This window comes from Macaca nemestrina, chromosome 8 (genome assembly GCF_043159975.1).
Source record: "Macaca nemestrina isolate mMacNem1 chromosome 8, mMacNem.hap1, whole genome shotgun sequence".
NCBI classification, from domain to species: domain Eukaryota; kingdom Metazoa; phylum Chordata; class Mammalia; order Primates; family Cercopithecidae; genus Macaca; species Macaca nemestrina.
In genome coordinates, this window is record NC_092132.1 from 126479261 (window position 1) to 126499195 (window position 19935).

Below are 19935 nucleotides of genomic sequence, written 5' to 3' on the forward strand. Positions count from 1 at the left end.
GTGTCCTTGTCTGCAAAGTGAGAATAAGGTTACTAACCCCACAGGCATTGTGGGAGGATGACGTGCTATAACCCGGGTAAAGCGCCTTGCACGCAGTAGCCCCTCCATCCACGTTTATTTCCCTCCTTGGTCTTTGGGAGTCCCCTGCAAAGCTTGCGGAGGTGGGGAAGAAAGAGAGGGAGAGATGAGGAGGTGGAAGGAGCTGCTGCCACCTCGGGCCTCCCAGGAAACACCCATGCCCCTTCTCAGGGACCCTGGCCTGGAGAGTGTTTTCGGGCTGATCCTGGCCTTCTGCTGAAGAAAGCAGCGTTCTGGTTACTAGTGGGATTCTCATGAGGCCTAGATACTCCAGGAAATTGAGCAAGTTCCTTTAGTCCTATTTCTCAAATATTAGAATCTATAAGAAATACTGGGTCCTAAGGGCTCCTGGTTCTATGGCTTATGTGTGTCTGTCCCTTCGTCATCCTGATTGGAGGCACTTTGCTCCCTGGGGCCCCCTGAAGTTTGCTACCAGAAGAGCCAAGGGATGAGTTTCCTTGTCTCAGGTGGAGGCTGCTGTTTCCAGGAGACGTCAGGAAGAGGGAAGGAGGGGCACAGAGGCACCGGGGCTCCTTCCCACGCAGATGGGCATGGACTGGAGCTGCCCCTCCCCGTCTTCAGCCAAAGCCCCAGCCCCGGGCCACGCCATCTCCTCCGTGGCATTACTCCAGGGATGGGGGCAGTGAGGAGGGTCTGAGGGGGGTGCCACCGGCCTGTCCCACTAGCCTGGTACAGTCTGGAGTGGATGGGCTTGAAGGAGACCTGCAGTGAGGTCAGAGCCCTGGGTGGGCAGGTGAGCTTCTGGTGATCCCTGGAATAGAGGGGATGATGAGTGGCCAGGGCAGTTTTCCTCGTGGCATCCCCCAGTTCTCCTGCCCACAGACCTTGCTCTCATAGCTCCTGGCCTCTGCTTCCTTGCTTGCTCATTCATTCGCTTCTTCATCTTCATCTTGCAGCAAAATATATTCAGGGACTCTGCAGGTGCTGTGCGCAGCAAGGGGCACAAAGAGGCATGAGACGGGGCCCCATGACTTCTGTAATTTACCATTGCTCTAGCTGGTCTGTCCTCCCGTCTCTCCTCCCTCCCACTGCAGACCAGCACAAGGCTAGCTCAAGTACAAGGTTACCTAAAAGTGACTCAGTGGGAAGGAAATTCAGGGTGTGGACACGTTATTGGTGCAGACCCGCACACAGCCTCACTCGGCTCTGATGCCTGAGTCTAAAGTGCTGAAGTCTAAAGTCCTTCTCTGTTGTGGGGATGGCTTTGTGCGGTGCTTAAAAAGACAGGCTCTGGGGCCAGGCATGGTGGCTCACGCCTGTAATCCTAGCACTTTGGGAGGCTAAGGCGGGTGGATTGCCTGAGCTCAGGAGTTCGAGACCAGCCTGGGCAACATGGTGGAACCCCGTCTCTACTAAAACACAGAAAAATTAGCCAGGCGTGGCGTGGCCGTGTGCGCCTGTAATCCCAGCTACTTGGGAGGCTGAGGTAGGAGAATTTCTTGAACCCGGGAGGCAGAGGTTGCAGTGAGCCAAGATCACGCCATTGCACTCCAGCCTGGGCGACAGAGTGTGACTCCATCTCAAAAAAAAAAAAAAAAAAAAAAAAGACAGGCTCTGCAGCTGAATAGGCTGGGCTCAGACCCCATCTCTGCTGAGTGCTGGCTGGGAAAACCTGAACAAGCTCTTATCCTCAGCTTCCCCTCCTCTAAGAAATGGGAAACCCAATAGCCCCTGTCTCATACGCTTTTGTAAGGGCTATGTGAGTTATTCCACATTGAGTCCTTCCAAACGGGTACATAGAGCACACCCCAAAGATGTGAGGTCCTAGTGTGAGTACCCTTGTGTCCGTTCAGTGTGTCTGCTTCTGCTCCTGGGCCTGCCCATGGGGCTCTAAGCAGTACTTCTGTTTTCTCTGTCAAATAGGAAACCTAGAGAGAAGAGGAGGAGCGAGTGGGAAGTCACGTCTGGGAGAGGGAGAGAGACATGATGGGATGAGGGAAAGGCAGGAGCCCAGGGACAGCCAGCGCCCCTGGGTCTTTAGGCTCTGAGTTTAAATCAGCCCCATTGGCTTAGGGGTGTGGTTTTTTTTGTTTGTTTGCTTTTTCCATCTGTGCTCAGCTGTGTGGGTGGAGTCAGACCTGACCAGGGTTGGAGTTTCCCTGTGCAAGTGTGAGGAAGCAAGACAAGAGCGAGGAGTGGAAGTGTGTGACCTGATAACGTGGATCCTGGGGTGGAGTAGGATAAGAGGGCCAGCAAGGATAGGAGGGTGTGAGAGGGTGGACAGACAGTGGGATGCATGGTCTGTGGGAGGCTGGGGCACCCCAGAGTCAGAGACCTGAGGGACTGCACTAAGAAGATGAGGGCAGGCACCGTAGCTAAGTCGGTAATCCCAGTGCTTTGGGAGGCCGATATGGGAGGATTGCTGGAGGCCAGGAGTTCAAGACCAGCTCTGAGCAACCCAGAGAGATCCCCCAACCTACAAAAAATTTTAAAAATTAGCCAGATGTGGTGGTGCGTGCCTGTAGCCCTAGCTACTTGGGAGGCTGAGGCCAGAGGATCTCTTGAGCCCAGGCGGTCGAGGCTGCAGTGAGCTGTGATCACACCACTGCACTCCAGCCTGGGTGACAGAGTGAGAGCCTGTCTCAAAATAAATAAGTAAATAAATAAATAAATAAATAAGATGAGCCACAGCATTTATAAAGTGGGACATTTGAATGTGGGATTTAGATTTCAGTGATTGGTGAAAAGCCTTTCTAGAGCAGCAGAATCTACTAGAAACGAAAGGTGAGCCACACATGCAATTTTAAAGTTCTTAGCAGCCAGCTTAAAAGGTGAAAAGATACAAGAATCTGGCCAGGCGCGGTGGCTCACACCTGTAATCCCAGCACTTTGGGAAGCTGAGGTGGGCGGATCACCTGAGGTCAGGAGTTCGAGACCAACCTGGCCAACATGGTGAAACTTTGTCTCTCCTAAAAAAAAAAAAGGAAAACACAAGAAACTAACTGAAATACAGTAGTGCACGTTAGTGAATCCAGCATATCCAATATATTATCATTTTGACGTGTCATTGCTATAAAGTTTATTGAGGTATTTATGTACTTTTTTCTCTCGTGCTGAGTCTTCAAAATCCAGTGCGTCTTTTACAGTCAGAGTCCATCCCTGCTTGGGCCAGCCATGTTTCCAGTGCGCGAAGCGAATGGCCCAGGCTGGGGAGGCTGAAATTAGGTAAGGAGGCCACAAGGAGTGATACCTGTGATACCTGGGCATCAGGAGAGCCAGGGCAGCGACAGGGACCCCGGGAGGGGAGGAGCAGGTGGCTCTTAACGGTGAGGTGCGCTGTCAAGTCTTATGACAGTGAACACAAGTGCTGGGGGTTTTTAGGGAGGAGGGAGAGGGAAAGTTCTAGAAGGAAGCAAAGAGAAACATCTACCGCCCTGGCATATGACTGGTGTATGAGGAGAATGGGAAAAGAAAAGTCCTCATGGGAAAGGTCAGGCAGGCAGGAAGCAGGTCTCATTTAGAACAAGAAAGTAGAAGAAATGCCTACAGCAGAGACTGAGGGAATGAGAGGTTTCACGGCTGACCGGCTGGGAGTCCAGGGGCCGATGCAGGAAGGTTTCAGGAGTCAGGGAGGGAGATAGCATGAAAGGAGGATAAACACAGCTGTTTGGGGTTAACAGTGGGTGATGGGGGGCCTCGGGAGTCCTGGTTTTCTGTAGGTGCAATGGACTGAATGTTTGTGTCCCCTCCAAATTCCTATGTTGAAATCCTAACCCCCAAAGTGATGGGATTAGGAGGTGGGGCCTCTGGGAGGTGATTAGGTCATGGGGGTGGAGCCCACGTGGGTGGGATAAGTGCCCTTATAAAAGGGACCCCAGCGGCTCCCTCGCTCTCTTGCCGCCGTGGGAGGATACTGTGAGGGGTGGGGCGGCTGTGTAGACACCAGGTCTGCCGGTGCCTTGATCATGGACTTCCAGCCTCCAGAACTGTGAGCAGTACCTTTGTGTTTATGAGCTGCCCTGGCTGTGGTACTTTGCTGTGGCAGCCTGGACTAAGGCAGGGGGGCTTGCTAAGCCAGGACTGAGGGCTCAAGTGATCCTACTGGGTGGCCTCAGGGCAGAAACTGCTGGTGAGGCTGTGAGGTTTTGTGGGGAGGAGTTTTTTGAGGAGCACCCAAAGTCCTAGGGCACCTCATCTCCATCCTCTTTGCCCGGATCTGCTGAGCTCCCTCCTCTGCCATGGCCTGTTGTGCTTTTCGTGCATAGGTAGCAGAGCTGGAGGCTTCAGGGACACGGATGACTCAGTCCCCTACAAGTGGCAGGGGAGGCTCTCAGCATTTCTGTCTCCCAAGCCAGACACCCTTCCAACTGAATGGCGGTAGGCACTGGGAGAGTGAGACAGGTGTATTCAACTTACTTGTTTCTGCCCAGAGAAGAAACCAGTTCATCAAACCAAAGTGGACCAGGAGGTGGGCGGAAGGTTGCATTAGCATCCCAGAAAGAGGAGTGATTTAAAAATGGAACTAGCTGAGACCTGGCTTCCAACTTGCAGACATCTTAAGTGACTTACTGTCATTGACAAAAGCGCCAGGAGGGGAACTGGGAATCTTCTGAACAAGGAGCTGGGGCCACTCTATAAGGGGAGGGTCTTTTGGCCTGAAATTAGGCAGAACCCTGAGCCTGCTGCTTGCTTGAGTCTCAGTGCATTGATGCCGCTTTCCTTCTAATCTGTGTGCTGTGCATTTGGGGCGTGAATAGTGGCACCTTCCACCAGCCCCAGGAACCCCTTGTTCTTCCTGGAGGGCTCTCAGGCTCTCTCCCACGTGGCTGCAGTGGTGTACCAGCTCACCTTGGCCACCCTGCCCTCCCCTCCCCCAGCTTCCTCTCTCTACCCCTCAGCCCCCGCTGCAGAAGAAGACACACACCAGCATCCCTTCCCGAAAACAAGCACACACACCCTTGATTGTTCTCAAGAATTTTTATGCGGAGTAACTTGGGACATGGATAGGGGTGGAGGGAAAATAACAAACATTATGTGAAAGTGACAAGATGGACAGATCTCTGAAAGTACTAAGAGAAACTGTCCCAGACCATTGTGAAATCTGCATGGAATTAGCCCTGGCTGTCTCTCCTTCCCCTGCTGTCCTGTACTTAGAAGGCTTGGGAGCATCTGACTCTGCGGACGACCAGGCTCCTACCCCGGGTGCCCTCGCTGGGCCGTCTGCCCTGAGGACTCAGGCCTGGTATGCAGCAGGGCAGAGGTCACTGGTGTTCACTCTACCCTAGTTGGTTGTTCTGGAGAGGAAAAAAACAAGCCAAAATGGTTTTTTCTGTTCTCTTACTCAACACAGAATGCTTCACTTCAGGTTACCGAAATGGATAAGGATTTCTCTCCATCAACAGCCAGTTCTGAAGTGGGTTCTCCTACGGACGCCAGCTGGGTGTCCTCTGGTTCAATTCAATCCTGATATGATGCACCTGGTGGTAGCCTGCGATCCACAGGTTGAAGGCCCAGTCCCACAAGACTGCTCCCACCCTGCACCCACTTCCTTTGATTGACTGGCTATAAATCGGTGTTCCCAGGACCCCCACCTTGGGTTTGATTAATTTGCTAGAGTGGTTCCTGGAACTCGGGGAAACACTTTACTCACATTTACAGGTTTATTGAAAAGGATATTACAAAGGATGTGTAGATGAACAGAGGGAAGAGGTGCGCAGGGTGGGTCTGGGAGGAGGGGTGCAGACCTTCCATGCCTTCCCCAGCTGTTCTGCCCTCCAGGAACCTCTGCACGTCCAGCTCTCCAAACCCAGCCCTTTTGGGTTTTTATGGAAGCTTCATTATGTAGGCATGATTGATTAAATCATTGGCTATGGATAATCAACTCAACCTTCAGCCTCTCTTTTCCTGGAGGTTGGGGGGGTAAGGCTGAAGGTCCCAACTCTCTCATCCTGCCTTGGTCATTCCAGGGGCCAGTCCCCATCCTGAGGCGATCTAGGGGGTCCCCAGACCCACTCAGCTCATGAATATACAAAAATCACTCTTATGACTCTGGAAATCCCAAGAGCTTTAGAAGATTTTTTTTTTTTTTTTTTTGGTGCCAGGATTCAGGGTGATGACTAGGATGATATAGACTTCACAACATCACGGTTGTTGAGGACCCTCCCAGGCTCCAGGGACACTTGTCTCCCTGGGTCCGCTGTGACTTCGGGCAGGACTCGGGGGGGTGGCTCTCGGTGGCAGTGCCCCTGCTTCATACTTTCCTTCCCTGTCTTATGGAGTCCCCATGAAAGCCAGAGAGTGGTGGCAGCTTCAAAGACAGAGGTTATTTGTGGCTGCCTGTTACAGTGAGCAATGTGAGTGATGAGTAACCATCGTGAAGTCAGACTTGGGTGGGTTTCACGAAGCTCCTTGGATGAGCTGAGCTCTGAGGTTCCTCCCAGCAATAAAACCCTATCTCCACCTGCTGTTTATGAGCTGTGGGACCAAAGACAAGAAGAAGAAACTGTTTGCTGCTGTTAAAACTCAAGTAGGTAACAATGGAATCATTGCCCTCTGTTTTTTTTTTTTTTATGTTTAGAGCCAGTTTCTTTGGAAATAAACACTCATTTTGATCAGATCCAATGTGTGAGTTTCTTTTAAAATGGGAGAGGAGAAATAAATTTGGATAACTCCAAAATGCTCTAAAATTATGACTAAGAAACTGAAATACTAGTTTTTCAAGGAAAGGATATTTTGATGAAGGGAACTGCCGGAATACTTGCTCATGGTCTCACAGTTAATGCATGACAGAGGCAGGCTTTGCATTGACCTCCACAGAGCCCCAAACCCATGCTGTTCCCCCAAAGCGCTGTGAGAGATGCTACCTGCTTAATACAGGGAAAGGGGGCTCTAGAGGTTCAAGGTTCTCTCCACAATGTAGCCTGACATTGGGGACCCTCTCCCTGCTCATCCTCAGCTCAGCGTGCCAAGGTTGCGTTGTTTTTATATAAACTTCTCTGTTCTTTAATCTCCGCTGCCAAACATCTCCCTACCCCCAGGATGCAGTGTTTTAGCAAAAACTCTTTGGGGTATTCTTGCTCCCAGTTTTAGGAGGAACTCTTCACAATGTTTACCTCTAGGAATAATACAATCATTTGATACAACCCCATTTTCAACGTGTCCTATTGAAAAGAAATCAAGGAATTTTTTTCTCCCCAAAAGTCAAGCTCTTAGTAAGACTTTTCATTTGCTTGCCAAGAATGTGTCTTCACCTTCCCTTTTGATATGACAAATGCCTTGCTGAAGAGCTGCGGCCTCCGTGCCACGGATCTGTGATTTCACCACTAAATGAGAGAGTGAGCATCTGGGGCAGGCTCAGGCCTTGGTATGACTAAGAAGCTCCACGTGTGATTTTGACTCTCAGCCAGAAGTAAAGTAGCAATTCCGTTCCGGTGATTACCTTCTACAGTTTACCTGCATGGGCACAAAGAAGCAATCAGAGGCCCTGGGTATGCAAAGAAAGCCCAACTTTTAATTAATTAGTGTATTTATTTGAGACAGAGTCTCACTCTGTCGCCCAGGCTGGAGTGCAGTGGCGCGATCTTGGCTCACTGCAACCTCCGCCTCCTTGGTTCAGGTGATTTTCCTGCCTCAGCCTCCCGGGTAGCTGGGATTACAGGCCTGCACCACCAAGCCTGGCTAATTTTTGTATTTTTAGTAGAGATGGGGTTTCGTCATGTTGGCCAGGCTGGTCTCGAACTCCTGACCTCAAGTGATCTGCCCACCTCAACCTCCCAAAGTGCTGGGATTACAGGCATGAGCCCTGCACCCGGCCCCAGCTTTTATTTTTTCAGACCAAAAGTTTGCTCCAAAAATGTGTTTTTCTAGCCAATTAGAATTTATCAATTATTTGCATATGACAAATGTAAGAGACAGTCTTTGCCACAAAAATAACTCTTGTTTACATGTGTTTGCTTTGCTCTTCACTGGCTGACGGGGAGACACACCTCGCCTCAAAGAACCTTAGAGACTAGTGGGATCACCAGAGAGGTAAAGAGGTAATGGATGATAATGAGGATGGAGTGAAAGATGCGTGCAAGGTTCTGACATGGTTCTTTCAGTGGTACTTAATTCTTAACATACTACCTTCTAGAACTTTTTTCTCTTTTTGGAGTCAGGGTCTTGCTCTGCCACTCAGGCTGGAGTGCAGTGTTGACATCATAGCTCATTACAACCTTGAATTCCTGGGCTCAAGTGATCCTCCCACCTCAGTCTCTTGAGTAGCTGGGATACAGGCACAAACCACGATCCCTGGCTAATTAAAAATTTGTAGAGAGAGAGTCTCATTAATCCGCCCAGGCTGGTTTTAGATTCCTGAGCTCAAGCAATCCTCCCACCTCAGCCTCCTGAAGCGCTGGGATTAAGTCATGAGCCAGTGTGCCTGGCCTGGACCATTTTAAAACTTGAACATCTAAAATTTGGTTTTGCTTCTCTATAAATGAAATTTCCTTGGTGTGTATCAACTTCTTGTAACATGTCACTGAACTGTGACTTAGTTACTTTCATTAAAGTCAGTGTTTCCTAGGATGTGGCAACATACAGCATAGTGGTGTTCAAGATACCTTTGATACACAGGTATGAATCTGTTATTTTAATAGTTAGGTGTCTTTTTTTTTTTTTTTTTTTGAGACAGTCTCACTTGGTCACTCAGGCTGGAGTAGAGTGGCAGGATCTTGGCTCACTGCAGCCTCTGCCTCCCAGGTTCCAATGATTCTCCTGCTTTGGCCTCCTGGGTAGCTGGGGTTACAGGTACCTGCCACCATGCCTGGCTAATTTTTGTATTTTTAGTAGAGATGGGGTTTCACCATGTTGGACAGGCTGGTTTCGAACTCCTGGCCTCAGGTCATCCACCTGCCTCGGCCTCCCAAAGTGCTAGAATTACAGGCATGAGCCACCGGGCCCAGCCAAGTATCTATTTTAATTTATAATAGGAAGCTACTAATTTTCCACTTATGGTGATGAAGTTTCCTTCCAAAGAAATTTAAGTTTAAATATATTTAAGTCGAGTGATGTTAAGAAAGTAATAGCCCAGGGACACGCAGCTATGGCAAGATTGTGCAGGCTGTATGCAGGGGAGGATGCCTACAGAGAGGAGACCATCTCTGCTGCTCCTAGCAATCATCAAGCAGCCACGTGCTCCACACTGAGATGAACAACGTCTCCCAGCCTGGCATTCTGGATTCTTCTGGCAAGTCACTGTTTGTTTCTATTTATTTGCTCAGAGCCACTGGCCTTGCCCTCTCCAGACCTCTTGGCTTCCTGACCTCCACATGCCACCCTCACTTCTGGAGGCCACTGCAAAATGGAAAAATCTTTCTCGGGATTCTGTTTGAGCTTGGGATAGTTTTTCTTCTTCCTGTTGTCGTGGTGGTTGTCGACCATTTTCTCCAGCGCTCTGGTCTTGTGTGTGCCTGTGTCTGCAGACAACCTGTTAATCATGAACAGCTTTGTCTGGTACTTCCTGTAGATGGTTCACACAGAGGAAGACTGTTTGCTCCTTAAAGTCACTGTTTTCAAATTTATATGTGTTGTACATTGCACTATGAAGTGAAGAGAAAGAGAACAGAATTCAGCCCATCTAGAAAGGGCTGTCTTTCACGCACTGGTGAATTGTGGCCTCCTCCATGCAGATTCTGTGACTACCTGTGGCACCGAATGCATCGCCACCTGTGCAGGCAGCACTTTGCATGTGTCACCGCTCCCTTCTGCACTGACCTCATTCTTCCCTGTGTTAAAGTTACCCTTTACGCATCATCTTCCCCTCCTGTGGCTGCGTCTGAAAGGCAGTGGCCGCATCTTAATCCCTCAACAAATATCTTGAGCATCTGCTATGTGCCAGGCACTGGCCTGGGAGCTACTCAGTTGGAAGTGAATGACGCTGACAAAGTCTCTCCCTCCCACAGTGTGTCATCTTTGTATTTCCCAGCACCTATCAAAAGTGTATTAGTTATCTATTGCTGCGTAACAAATTACCCCAATACTGAGCAGCATAAAACAAATGTATTCCTCATGCAGTTTCTGAGGAAGTCATGGGTGTTTTTTTTTTTTTTAAGCCAAAATTTTGTTAATTTTTTCAGATTAAAAATGTTGTACGCACATATGTCGATATAATCTGGGAGGAATCTGGGAGCAATTTAGCAGAGTAGCCCTGGCTCAGGCTTTCTCAAGAGGTTGTGATGCAGGAGGAGCAAGCCCCAAAATTGGAGGGTTCTTGGCTTTGCCCAGGAAAGAATTCCAGGGTGAGCCGGTGGTGTTAGTAACTTTTATTGAAGGGGCAGTGCATGGCAGTAGCAGAGGTGCTGCTCCCTGCAGAGCAGGGCTACCCCATAGGCAGTGTGGCCAGAACAGCAGCTGAGAGGCAGTTCTGCAGTCCTATTTATGCCCATTTTTAATTATAGTTAAATTTTGGGCAGTTTATGCAGAAACTTCTAGAAAAATGGTGGCAACTTCTGGGTTGTCATGTTGCCGTAGAAAGGGGTGGTAACATCTGGGTGTTGCCATGGCAATGGTAAACAACATGGCACTTTGGTGGGTGTGTCTTATGAAAAGCTGCTCCTGCCCCATTCCTTTTTTTAGCTAGTCCTCAGTTTGGTCTGGTTTCTGAGCTCTGCCTCTAAAGTCGAATCTTGCCTCCTGCCTCGGTTGCGGTAAAGATATTGTCCAGGCTGCCATCATCTGAAGGCTTGACATGGTGGGAGGATCTGCTTAGAGGCTCACTCACCTACATGGCTGTCAGCCAAAGCCCTCTCTGTGGGCGCTCATGACATGGCAGCTGGCTTCCCCTCAAACAAACATTCCAAGAGAGAAAGACTGAGCCAGAAGGAAGCTGTGTGTCTTTTGTCTCAGTTCAGAAGTGACACACCATTACTTCTGCCATATTCTACTGGTCACACAGACCAACCCTGGTACAACGTGGAAGGGGGTTGATTGCAGAAGGTGCTGGGATCGTGGGGTCTATTTTGAAGGCTGGCTACCAGAGTGGGGCTTTCCACAGTGGGTGTTCCATAAATACCTGTTAAAGTTTTTACCCCTACAATCCTTAAGTCAAAAGCTCTACTTTTATTTTTAATAGACTGTGTTTTTTAATAGTAGTGTCAGGTTTATAGCAAAGGCAAATGGAAAGTACAGAACATTCCCATATATCCTGCACCTCCCCGTGCACAGCCTCCCCCGCTGTCAACGTCCCCACCAGCATGGTGCATTTGTTACAATCAGTGAGCCTATGTTGACACATCGTTATCACCCAGAGCCCATCGTTTACATTAGGGTTCCCTCTTGGTGTTGAACATTCTGTGGGTTTGGCCGAATGTCTAATGGCATGCATCTGCCATTGCAGTATCATACAGAGGAGTTTCACTTCCCTGAAAATCCCCTGTGCTCTGCCTGCTCATCCCTCCTGCCCTCCCAATCCCTGGCAGCCACTGATCTTCTTACCGCCTCCATACTTTTGTTTTTCCCAGAATATCTATCACATAGTTAGAATCATACAGTGTGTAGCTTTTTTAGGTTGGCTTATTTTACTGAGTTAATTATGCATTTAAGATTCCTCCATGTCTTGTCATGGCTTGATAGTAAATTTTTAAAATTTTTTTAACAAAAAAGTAGACATACTTTTTGCCCTGACTTTGCTGTTAGGATCATTTTGGAGTGTTTGTAACCTTCCGCTAAGTTTAAATAATTTGAAGGGTTTACCCAGCTAACACGCTTCTGCCACCTGGAAAAAAAAAAGTCCATAAATGTGTTTTGAGCAGCCTTTGCGACTTGTCTTAAATTGTCGTCTTTCCCTTGCAATCAGATTCTCTAAGGGTCTTGCCAGACCATTCATGTTCTGCTTGTCTAACCATTCGTGGGAAACCTCTATTTGAAACCCTCATTATGTCCTATTTAAAATAGACTTGGTTTAACGCACAAAGTAACAAAGTCTTGCTGAAAGAACTAAGCTGTCTCAGAGGAAGGTCTGTGTTCTGCATGTTGGTTGACTAAGGCACCTGTCACAAGCAGGTGCTTGCTATTAAATAGCCTCAGGTAGAGGGCAAGGGAACTATTCTTTTTTATGGGAAAAAAAATAGAGTGACATCATTGCACGTTGACGCACTCCTACAGTGAACCAGCAACACATATGCAGATGACAAAGGCAAACTTCAAGTTAACTGTTTTCATGGCTGTGTGATTTTCCTCCTCCTATTCTGTCATGAGGCTAAGGAGGAAGCAGGGCTCAAAGCAGGAGAGCTGAAACTACCACCATGAGAACGAAACCAGTATTTGTATAATATTTTTCTATTCCTCCCACTCTGACTCTTGAGAGGAACAGACTTTCCTCTGGTAAGTTGCAACCAGACAGCTAGTGGCTCTCATCAGAAGGAAAAAAAAAGAAATGCTACCAGGAGCCTACATATTTAGGAGCAAAACCCTTTGTAGAGCCTAGTGTATGGTAAGGGATGGAAAATCCCAGGAAAGGTTTAGGGTGAGTTAGAAAGATGTGCTCTATTTTGTCTTAGCAGAAAATCAGCTCAACTCTTCAAAACTTGCTAATGTAAGGACGAATGAGAATGGTCATTGGATTTGTACTTGACAACTTGCTTGACACTGCACCCAATGTCTTATAGAAATATTATGTAATAGCTCTGTTTAGCTGGTTTAACAGCAGTATTTGTAATAAAACGAAGTCAATGAGTGGGAAAATGTTCCTTATATAACAATACCTCTGGGGAACCAGGGCTGTGTGGATCCTACGGTACCAATAGTCACCACCATTTCCCTTGTGGTCATAAAACCTCCTGAGGCCAAGGAGGTAGTAATGATACCTGGGAGGTGATATATAACCTTTGAGGTACCTCCTTGCAAATGGAAACCTATGAAGGAACTGCAAACATGGCACCATCCTTCAAGATGTTTTCTAAATATCAATTTTAGCCTCTCAACAACCTTTTGGTGCCCACTCCAGTTAGTGACACTCCTCTCCTTTCCATTCCTTTCCTTTTTCCTTTCCTTTTCCTTTCCTTTCCTTTGACAGTCTCACTGTGATGCCCAGGCTGGAGTGCAGTGGTGTGATCTCAGGTCACTGCAACCTCTGCTTCCCAGGTTCAAGTGATTGTCCTGCCTCAGCCTCCCAAGTGGCTGGGATTACAAGCACACTACACCACGCACAGCTAATTTTTGTATTTTTAGTAGAGATGGGGTTTCACCATATTGGCCAGGCTGGTCTTGAACTCCTGACCTCAAGTGATCCACCTGCCTTGGCCTCCCACAGTGCTGGGATTACAGGTGTGAGCCACCGCGCCTGGCCTTAGTTAGTGACACTCTTGAAGTGGGGACAGTCCTTCTGGAGAGGGGTCTCATCCACAGGGGGTAAGGAACAAGCATTAAAGGGATATGCATTTTTTAATGCCCCCCCCCCCGCCACCCTGGTGATTCCTACATGCCCTGTTGACATCGGGGAGAGGATCCCTTCTTTCCACTTTCAGTCAACAGAGCAGGTGGAGGTCAGTAAGCCTCTGCATGGGTCGTCTGAGAAGGCTGCCTTGAAGGACAAGTTCAGCTAAAAGATCAACGTGGGTCCTGGGGCCGGATTTGCCGCTAACATTTGACATTCTTTATCTGTACACCAAAGGGGTTGAATTACATGGCCCAAAAGGCCACTGCAGCAATGATATTTCCCTATTCCATTTTGAGCAGAATTTGAGGAGTGTCACAGGATGAGGTTACTGTGTTCTCCAGCAAATCTAAATGCAAGGTTGCAAGCTGGTCATAGCTGGCTTACAAATGTGTTTTGTTTACACTCCCCAGTGTTTTGTGTTTGATGAATTAGTTGCCAATACTTAAAAATAGATGTAGAAAATTCTGTATCTGGCCACACCCACCCCTCATCCCTGCATAGTAGCCTCTGCCAGAGCAGGCATGTGCTGTTGGCCTCCCCATAGTCCCGCTGGGCCCATTTCCCTCTTTCCCATACCTCCCCAGCCACTGTAGAAGTTTGGAGTTTGCAACTTCTGTTTTAATTTCTCTTCATGTTCCCTGGATCCCATGGGACGATGACACTTTGTAAAGGCCACATATCCAAGACTAATCCAAGGTCTTTCTGCTGCTTGAACTAGCTCAAGAAGAGTTGGTTTGTGTGAGCATGTGAGCTGTGGACATGTGATCTGGCTTGGTCATGAACACAGAGAGTGGGAGGAGAGGTAGAGGCTGAATGTGATGGTCCTGGAAGGCTCCCCATCAGGTGGTTGCATTCTAGACATGCAAAAGGGATGTGAGAAGTTCAACATGAACATCTGCATGCATCAGGGAGAGATGAGACCAAAAAAGAAAAGAGTTTATGGGGTTTTTAAGTGTCTTCTTTCCTTCCTTTTCTTACCCTTATTGTCCAGGTCCATGTCACAAACGGCGGGCGAGCAGCTGCTGTACCCAGCTGGGGTCCCTGTCGGCGCTGAAGCATGCTGTCCTGGGGCTCTACCTGCTGGTCTTCCTGATTCTTGTGGGCATCTTCATCTTAGCAGGTAAGAGCAGTTTATTTTTGTCCTGGTCTTTGGGATGAGGAAGGAAGACCTGGAGTTTCCATTCTTCATTCCCACTGTCATGAGCCCAAACACTGCCCTTGTCACCATGCAAACCACAGAGGAAGAAGGAAGAAGCTCTTCAGTAGTATTGCTTATTTTGCGTGGGAGTAGCCAGCAGGGGCTATGTGAGCTTGCGGAATTGAAGAGTCTAGCAGTAGAGACCTAGCTGCTGGGAGTGGCTTCTGACTTTTCCTGCATCATTGTGGGACATTGTGCATTACACTGGGCCTCCCTGGGCCTCTGAGATATGGTTTGCACTGAGAAGGCTGGGCATTGTCTTAGCTTCTGGTCCTGGGGTGCCATGAAAATAGTTGCGAGGCACTTTCCTTCCTGGTAAACCTGCTGCCCTTTGCAGTTACTGTAGGCAGAATAGGTTTGCCCCAATTCAGCCAGGCTCTCCTTACCAATTTCTATCTTTTGAGATGGGCAGGTGATGGGCTAGGGCTAGCATTTTCTCAGCCAGGGAGAAGGACAGCTCATGGACTTAGGAAGGGATGGAACAGGGGCCTGTTGGCCCCAGTCTGTGAGCACCCCAGCTCATCATCTATAGGTCGTCCCTATGAAGACAGATGGTGAAGCAGATGGCTGTGGTGGTCTTCTCCTGACTCCCTTTCAAAGGAAGGGCTGCTCAGTTCCCACCTTTCTCAATGGAGTTAGGTAGGACTGGACACAAGTAAGGCTGAGGGATCAGTTTATTTCCACCCGACATGTCTCATGTGAGTACCTGCCTTGCAGCAGGCTCCATGCTAAGATTGGGGGCACAGCTAAATAGGACCCAGGGGCTTCTCTCAAGGAGCTTCCAACCCAGGAACCAAGACAGGGTCATGCAGTTAGAGCCCCGCCTCAAGGCAGAATGCAGCGGGCACTGTGATGGGGTGTAGCCCAATGTGATGGTGACAGAGCAGGCACATATAGGGAGGTGCGGCTGCTGCGTGGAGCAAGTGGGGATGGTGGGAGCGAGGCTGCTGGCCAGGCCAAGCTGACTTGGAGCACTGAGGGAGGGGACCTCGGGTGAAGCCCAGGGTAGGAATCTGGAGGTCCAGCCCTTACGGATAGATGACCTGACCTTTTGCTGGAAATTTCGAGGCAAATGGCCAGGACCTCCCCGGTCTTGACTCACTTTCTGTCAAGCGGAACTAGTCACTTGGGTGTTGTAATGGGGTGTTCAATGCTGCCTGCACCTTCAGGTTTCCACACTCAGGGCAAAGACATTGGGGTGGAGTCTGTCCCACCAATGAGCAACCTGAGGGGCGGCCAACAGCAACAATGAGAGAACCTCATGATTCATCCCTGGGACCAGAGGACAGGGGCCAGCAGGGTCCCTCGCAGGCCAAGTGGGCCAGAGGAGGATTTGAACATGTTCTCAGGCTGCTTGGTGAGAGCTTGGGATCTTGGTTTGGTGGGTTTGGCTGCCAGGACCATAACAAAATTCTGGAATGTTTAGGAAGCATTCCAGCCCAACAGGAAACCAGAACAGGGACTTTTAGGTGACAGATGCAGAAAAGCTCTGCAGAACAGGAACTTTTAGGTGACAGATGGGGGTCTGGAGGAGAGGGACCAGATTGGTGGGGGGGTCTGGGGCCAGCCTCTGGAGGTCCTGGAAGGGCATCATCTCTTGGGGAAGAGAAGACTTGCAGTGGAGTGACGGTTCTCTTCTGGTGTCTGGATGGCTGCCATGTGGAAAGGGTAGACATGCTCTATGTGACCCTAGAAGGCAGCGCTAGGACCAACGGGTGGATGTTATTAGGAGACAAATTTCCATTCAAAATAAAGGACAGTTTGCTAACAAGTAGTGCTGTCCAGTATGATGAAAAAAAGGCTTTCTCCTGGCTTGGAGATTGGATGAGGTTTATAATGATGTCCTGGAAGCTTCAGAAAGGAGGGTGGAACATGGTTTCCCAATCTAATAAAAATGTTGCCATACCTCAATTGTTCCAGCATTTTTCTGATCATTATAATTCTCTTTGAACCTGAAGTTTCTGGATGCCACACGGCCTGTGTTGAACAAAAATTTGGGGTAGATTGGGACAGAGCTGGTGCAACAGTGTCATACCTGATCTCTTGGCCCTGGGTGTGTGGCCGCTGTTACCTCCCCAGATTCTTGTCTGGAGAATCATGTTGGCCTCTGGGGGAGATTTGGTGAGGGTGGCATAGGAAGGGGACTTGGCAAGGTGGTGGACAAGTCTGAAGTTCTTTAAGGAGGCTCTATCTGATCTTAGGGAGATTTCTTTAGATTGCCTGATTGAAGACCTCAGCGATGCTCCTTCTCAGAGATACCAAGATCAGGGGTGTGGGGAGATCCATGGTCCAGTGTAAAAAAGAGCTTGCCTGGCCTTCTGTTGGGTGACCTGCCATGGGAGAGGGCTTCTCCTTCTTGGGTAGAACTCACTGTCTGTGCCCAGAGAGGTCACCTTGCACAGGAGATCCATTTAAACCATTCTTAAAACCTCCTTGTCAATGCAAATCTCATAGCTCCTACAACTGGATGACAAAATTATCCACTGCAACCCAGCGCCATATCTGAATACTGGATTGGCAACATCTCAGCATGCAAATGCTTACTCTTACTGTTTCCCAGTGTGACAAATTTATAATCAAACTACACCAAATATGAGTCTTATAAGCCCCACATAGGACTTCTCTCAATTCATCTTCTTGCCCAAATATTGAAAGTAAAAGGCAAACATGTACCTCACATTTATGCATTATCTAAGTTTACCTGTTTGAAGGTTAATCCAACCACCACCCAAATTATTCTATCAATTGGATTCTGCCCACCATCCAACCTGACCAGTGTCCTCCTGGGAGCTTTACTCCGATAATCCCATGCTGTCACTGGGTTCTGTTCCCTAAGCTCACAGCCTTTCATCATCTCCCAAGGAGATGGCAAGAGACTCCTCCTACCCCCAGTTCCTCTAAGCTTTCCTATCTCTTCAACATATTTTGATTATTACCTTGGCTGACAGTTCCCTATTATGTTTTCATTCTGTTCCCAATTCATTTCTGGACAATACAATCAGGTTTAAGTTTATGAACTAAAGAATTGAGATTGCCTAGTCATGTGGCCAGGGGGTCCTCAATCCAGCACTTCAGGCAAGATGTCCTTTGCGATGGAATTAAAGAGTCGGAGAGAGTTCAGTCTTATCCATGACTCTTCTGGGCAGTCACTGTGGTGACTGGGTGTGTTCATTAGGAACGATCTCTTCTTCTCTTTCCTGAGACAGTTCCGTAGATAAGTCTGAATTCTCACTGTGGAAATGAAACAGCAGAAAGGGGAAGTGAAAAGATCTGGGATTCGAATGTGAGGTGAGGCTGTAGCATCGCAGCAATGTAGCAAGACCACTGGTCTACAGGGAGAGTCCCTGGGGAGATATGGGCTCCTCCTGCACCTTAATTTAGTTATTTTCTAACAGTACCAGTCGGTCATTGTCGTCAGCATCCTCAACAAGCATTGAATTTGTGCATGAGTGTTCAGTGGGTGCAGGGCAAAGGGATAAGCCCTAGGAATAAAATGTCATGAGATGTAGTCCCTGCACAGGAGGGTTTAAAATCATAAACACATACACCCACTGTAGGGCAATGTGACGTAGTTTCTGCTGTTGCCAAATTATACAAAGGAGAGCCCAATCCCTGAGGGCTGGAATGGTCGGGGAAGGCCTGGGCCTGGGGAGAGTTATCCACCTGGCTTTGAACAGAGTATCCCTTTTTTGGATCACCTTGTTTCAAGCAAGTCTGTCCCTGGACTTTGCAGGAAAGAGTAATATGCTCAGAGCCTGTGTCCATCTACACTGTAGCTTCCTGATTCTATCACGCATCTTGGGAATAGGAGCGCAATGCCATCATCCTTTATTGGGACACTTTGTCAGAAACAACCCTGTGAAATTTCATCCCTTGTGCTTATTGTAAAAATGATGTTGAGGATGTTATTTCTTGCATTACACAATGCTGTCCTCAGAGGATGCATGCACCAATTATTTTCTGTCTCAGTCACAGAAGGAGTTATGTGTTCCTTGAGGAATTTGTTTTCACCTTATGGAGACTGTGAATCTGAAAGTCTTTAAAATTACTTTCAAGGAGGTAACTAACACAAACTTAAGAGTCAGCTGTCATCCCTTGTATGGTGATATGTGAATTTGAAGGTCATTAAAACAAAAATCTGGGGACAGAATTGTGGTCCACCCGCAGCAAGTGTAGAGACTTTAAGGAAAGCATTTTTGTGTTAGTCTCTATTCCTGGCTTCATTCGGGGTCTCTCTGCTTGATCTTCTTTACCTGGATCTCATCTACTTTCATCTTAGTGTAGTTAATGTATCCTTGTGAATTGCCTTAATTCTTTATGGAACAAGGAAGGGTGTTATATACAGTTTTATCTTTACAAAATTTCCGCCTTTTCTATTTCATTCTTCAAATGTGTGATGTTTTTAATATGTGAATGAATGACAGAGACCAGGGAATCTAGAAAATATTTGTAGAAAAAGAAAGATGAGTATTTCAGTTTTACCAAGTACTTATTTGAGATGAATATGGAATTGCTACCCAGGGACATTTAGCTAGTAGAAGTGGCAGGTGTGTGATTAACTATATTAACACATATCTAGCATGTTATGTACTGCATTGACATCATAGCATTTAAGAAGAATATTGAGACAGGCAGGACCATGTAGACTTCATGCTGGTTACAAGTAGGGACTTTGGAGCCAGCCTGTCTGAGCTTGAACCCTGGCTTCTCTATCACCAGCTATGAGACATTGGCTGAGGCACTTGGCCAAGAGCTCCCTTCTCTGAAAATGGGGGAAATCAGTGTACTCCCTATATTAGTCTGTTTTGCATTGCTACAAAGGAATGCCTAAGATGGGATAACTTATAAAGAAAAGAGGTTTATTTGGCTGACAGTTTTGCAGGCCATACAAGCACGGTACCAGCATCTCCTTGGTCTCTGGTAAGGCCTCAGGAAGCTTCCAGTCATGGCAGAAGACAAATGGGGAGTAGGCATGTCACGTGGCAAGAGAGAGAAAGGGGGAGGTCCATCCCCTTTAAACAACCAGCTCTCGCATGAACTAATGGAGCAAAAACTCACTCATTACCATGAAGGGGATGCCAAGACATTCATGAGGGATCCACCCCCATGATCCAAAGACCTCCCACTAGGCCCACCTCCAACATTGGGGATCCGATTTCCACATGAGATTTGGAGTAGTAGTTATTGTTATTGTTACTGCTGGCACTAGTATTACCACTATTAGAGCATCATCACTCTTACTTTTTCTTTGTTTTCTTTGCAGTCAATTAACCTTGATAGCATA

General features: G+C 48.0%; 1 protein-coding gene across 1 annotated transcript in view; it reads left to right on the plus strand.

Annotated features, from left to right (window-relative positions):
• The window catches only part of LOC105482004 (scavenger receptor class A member 5), a 129841-nt gene that overhangs the window by 11643 nt on the left and 98263 nt on the right, over positions 1–19935 (plus strand). Inside the window, exon 3 of the mRNA XM_011741840.2 lies at positions 14445–14573. Coding sequence (XP_011740142.1) covers positions 14445–14573 — 129 coding nt within the window. The remainder of the gene's footprint in view (positions 1–14444; positions 14574–19935) is intronic.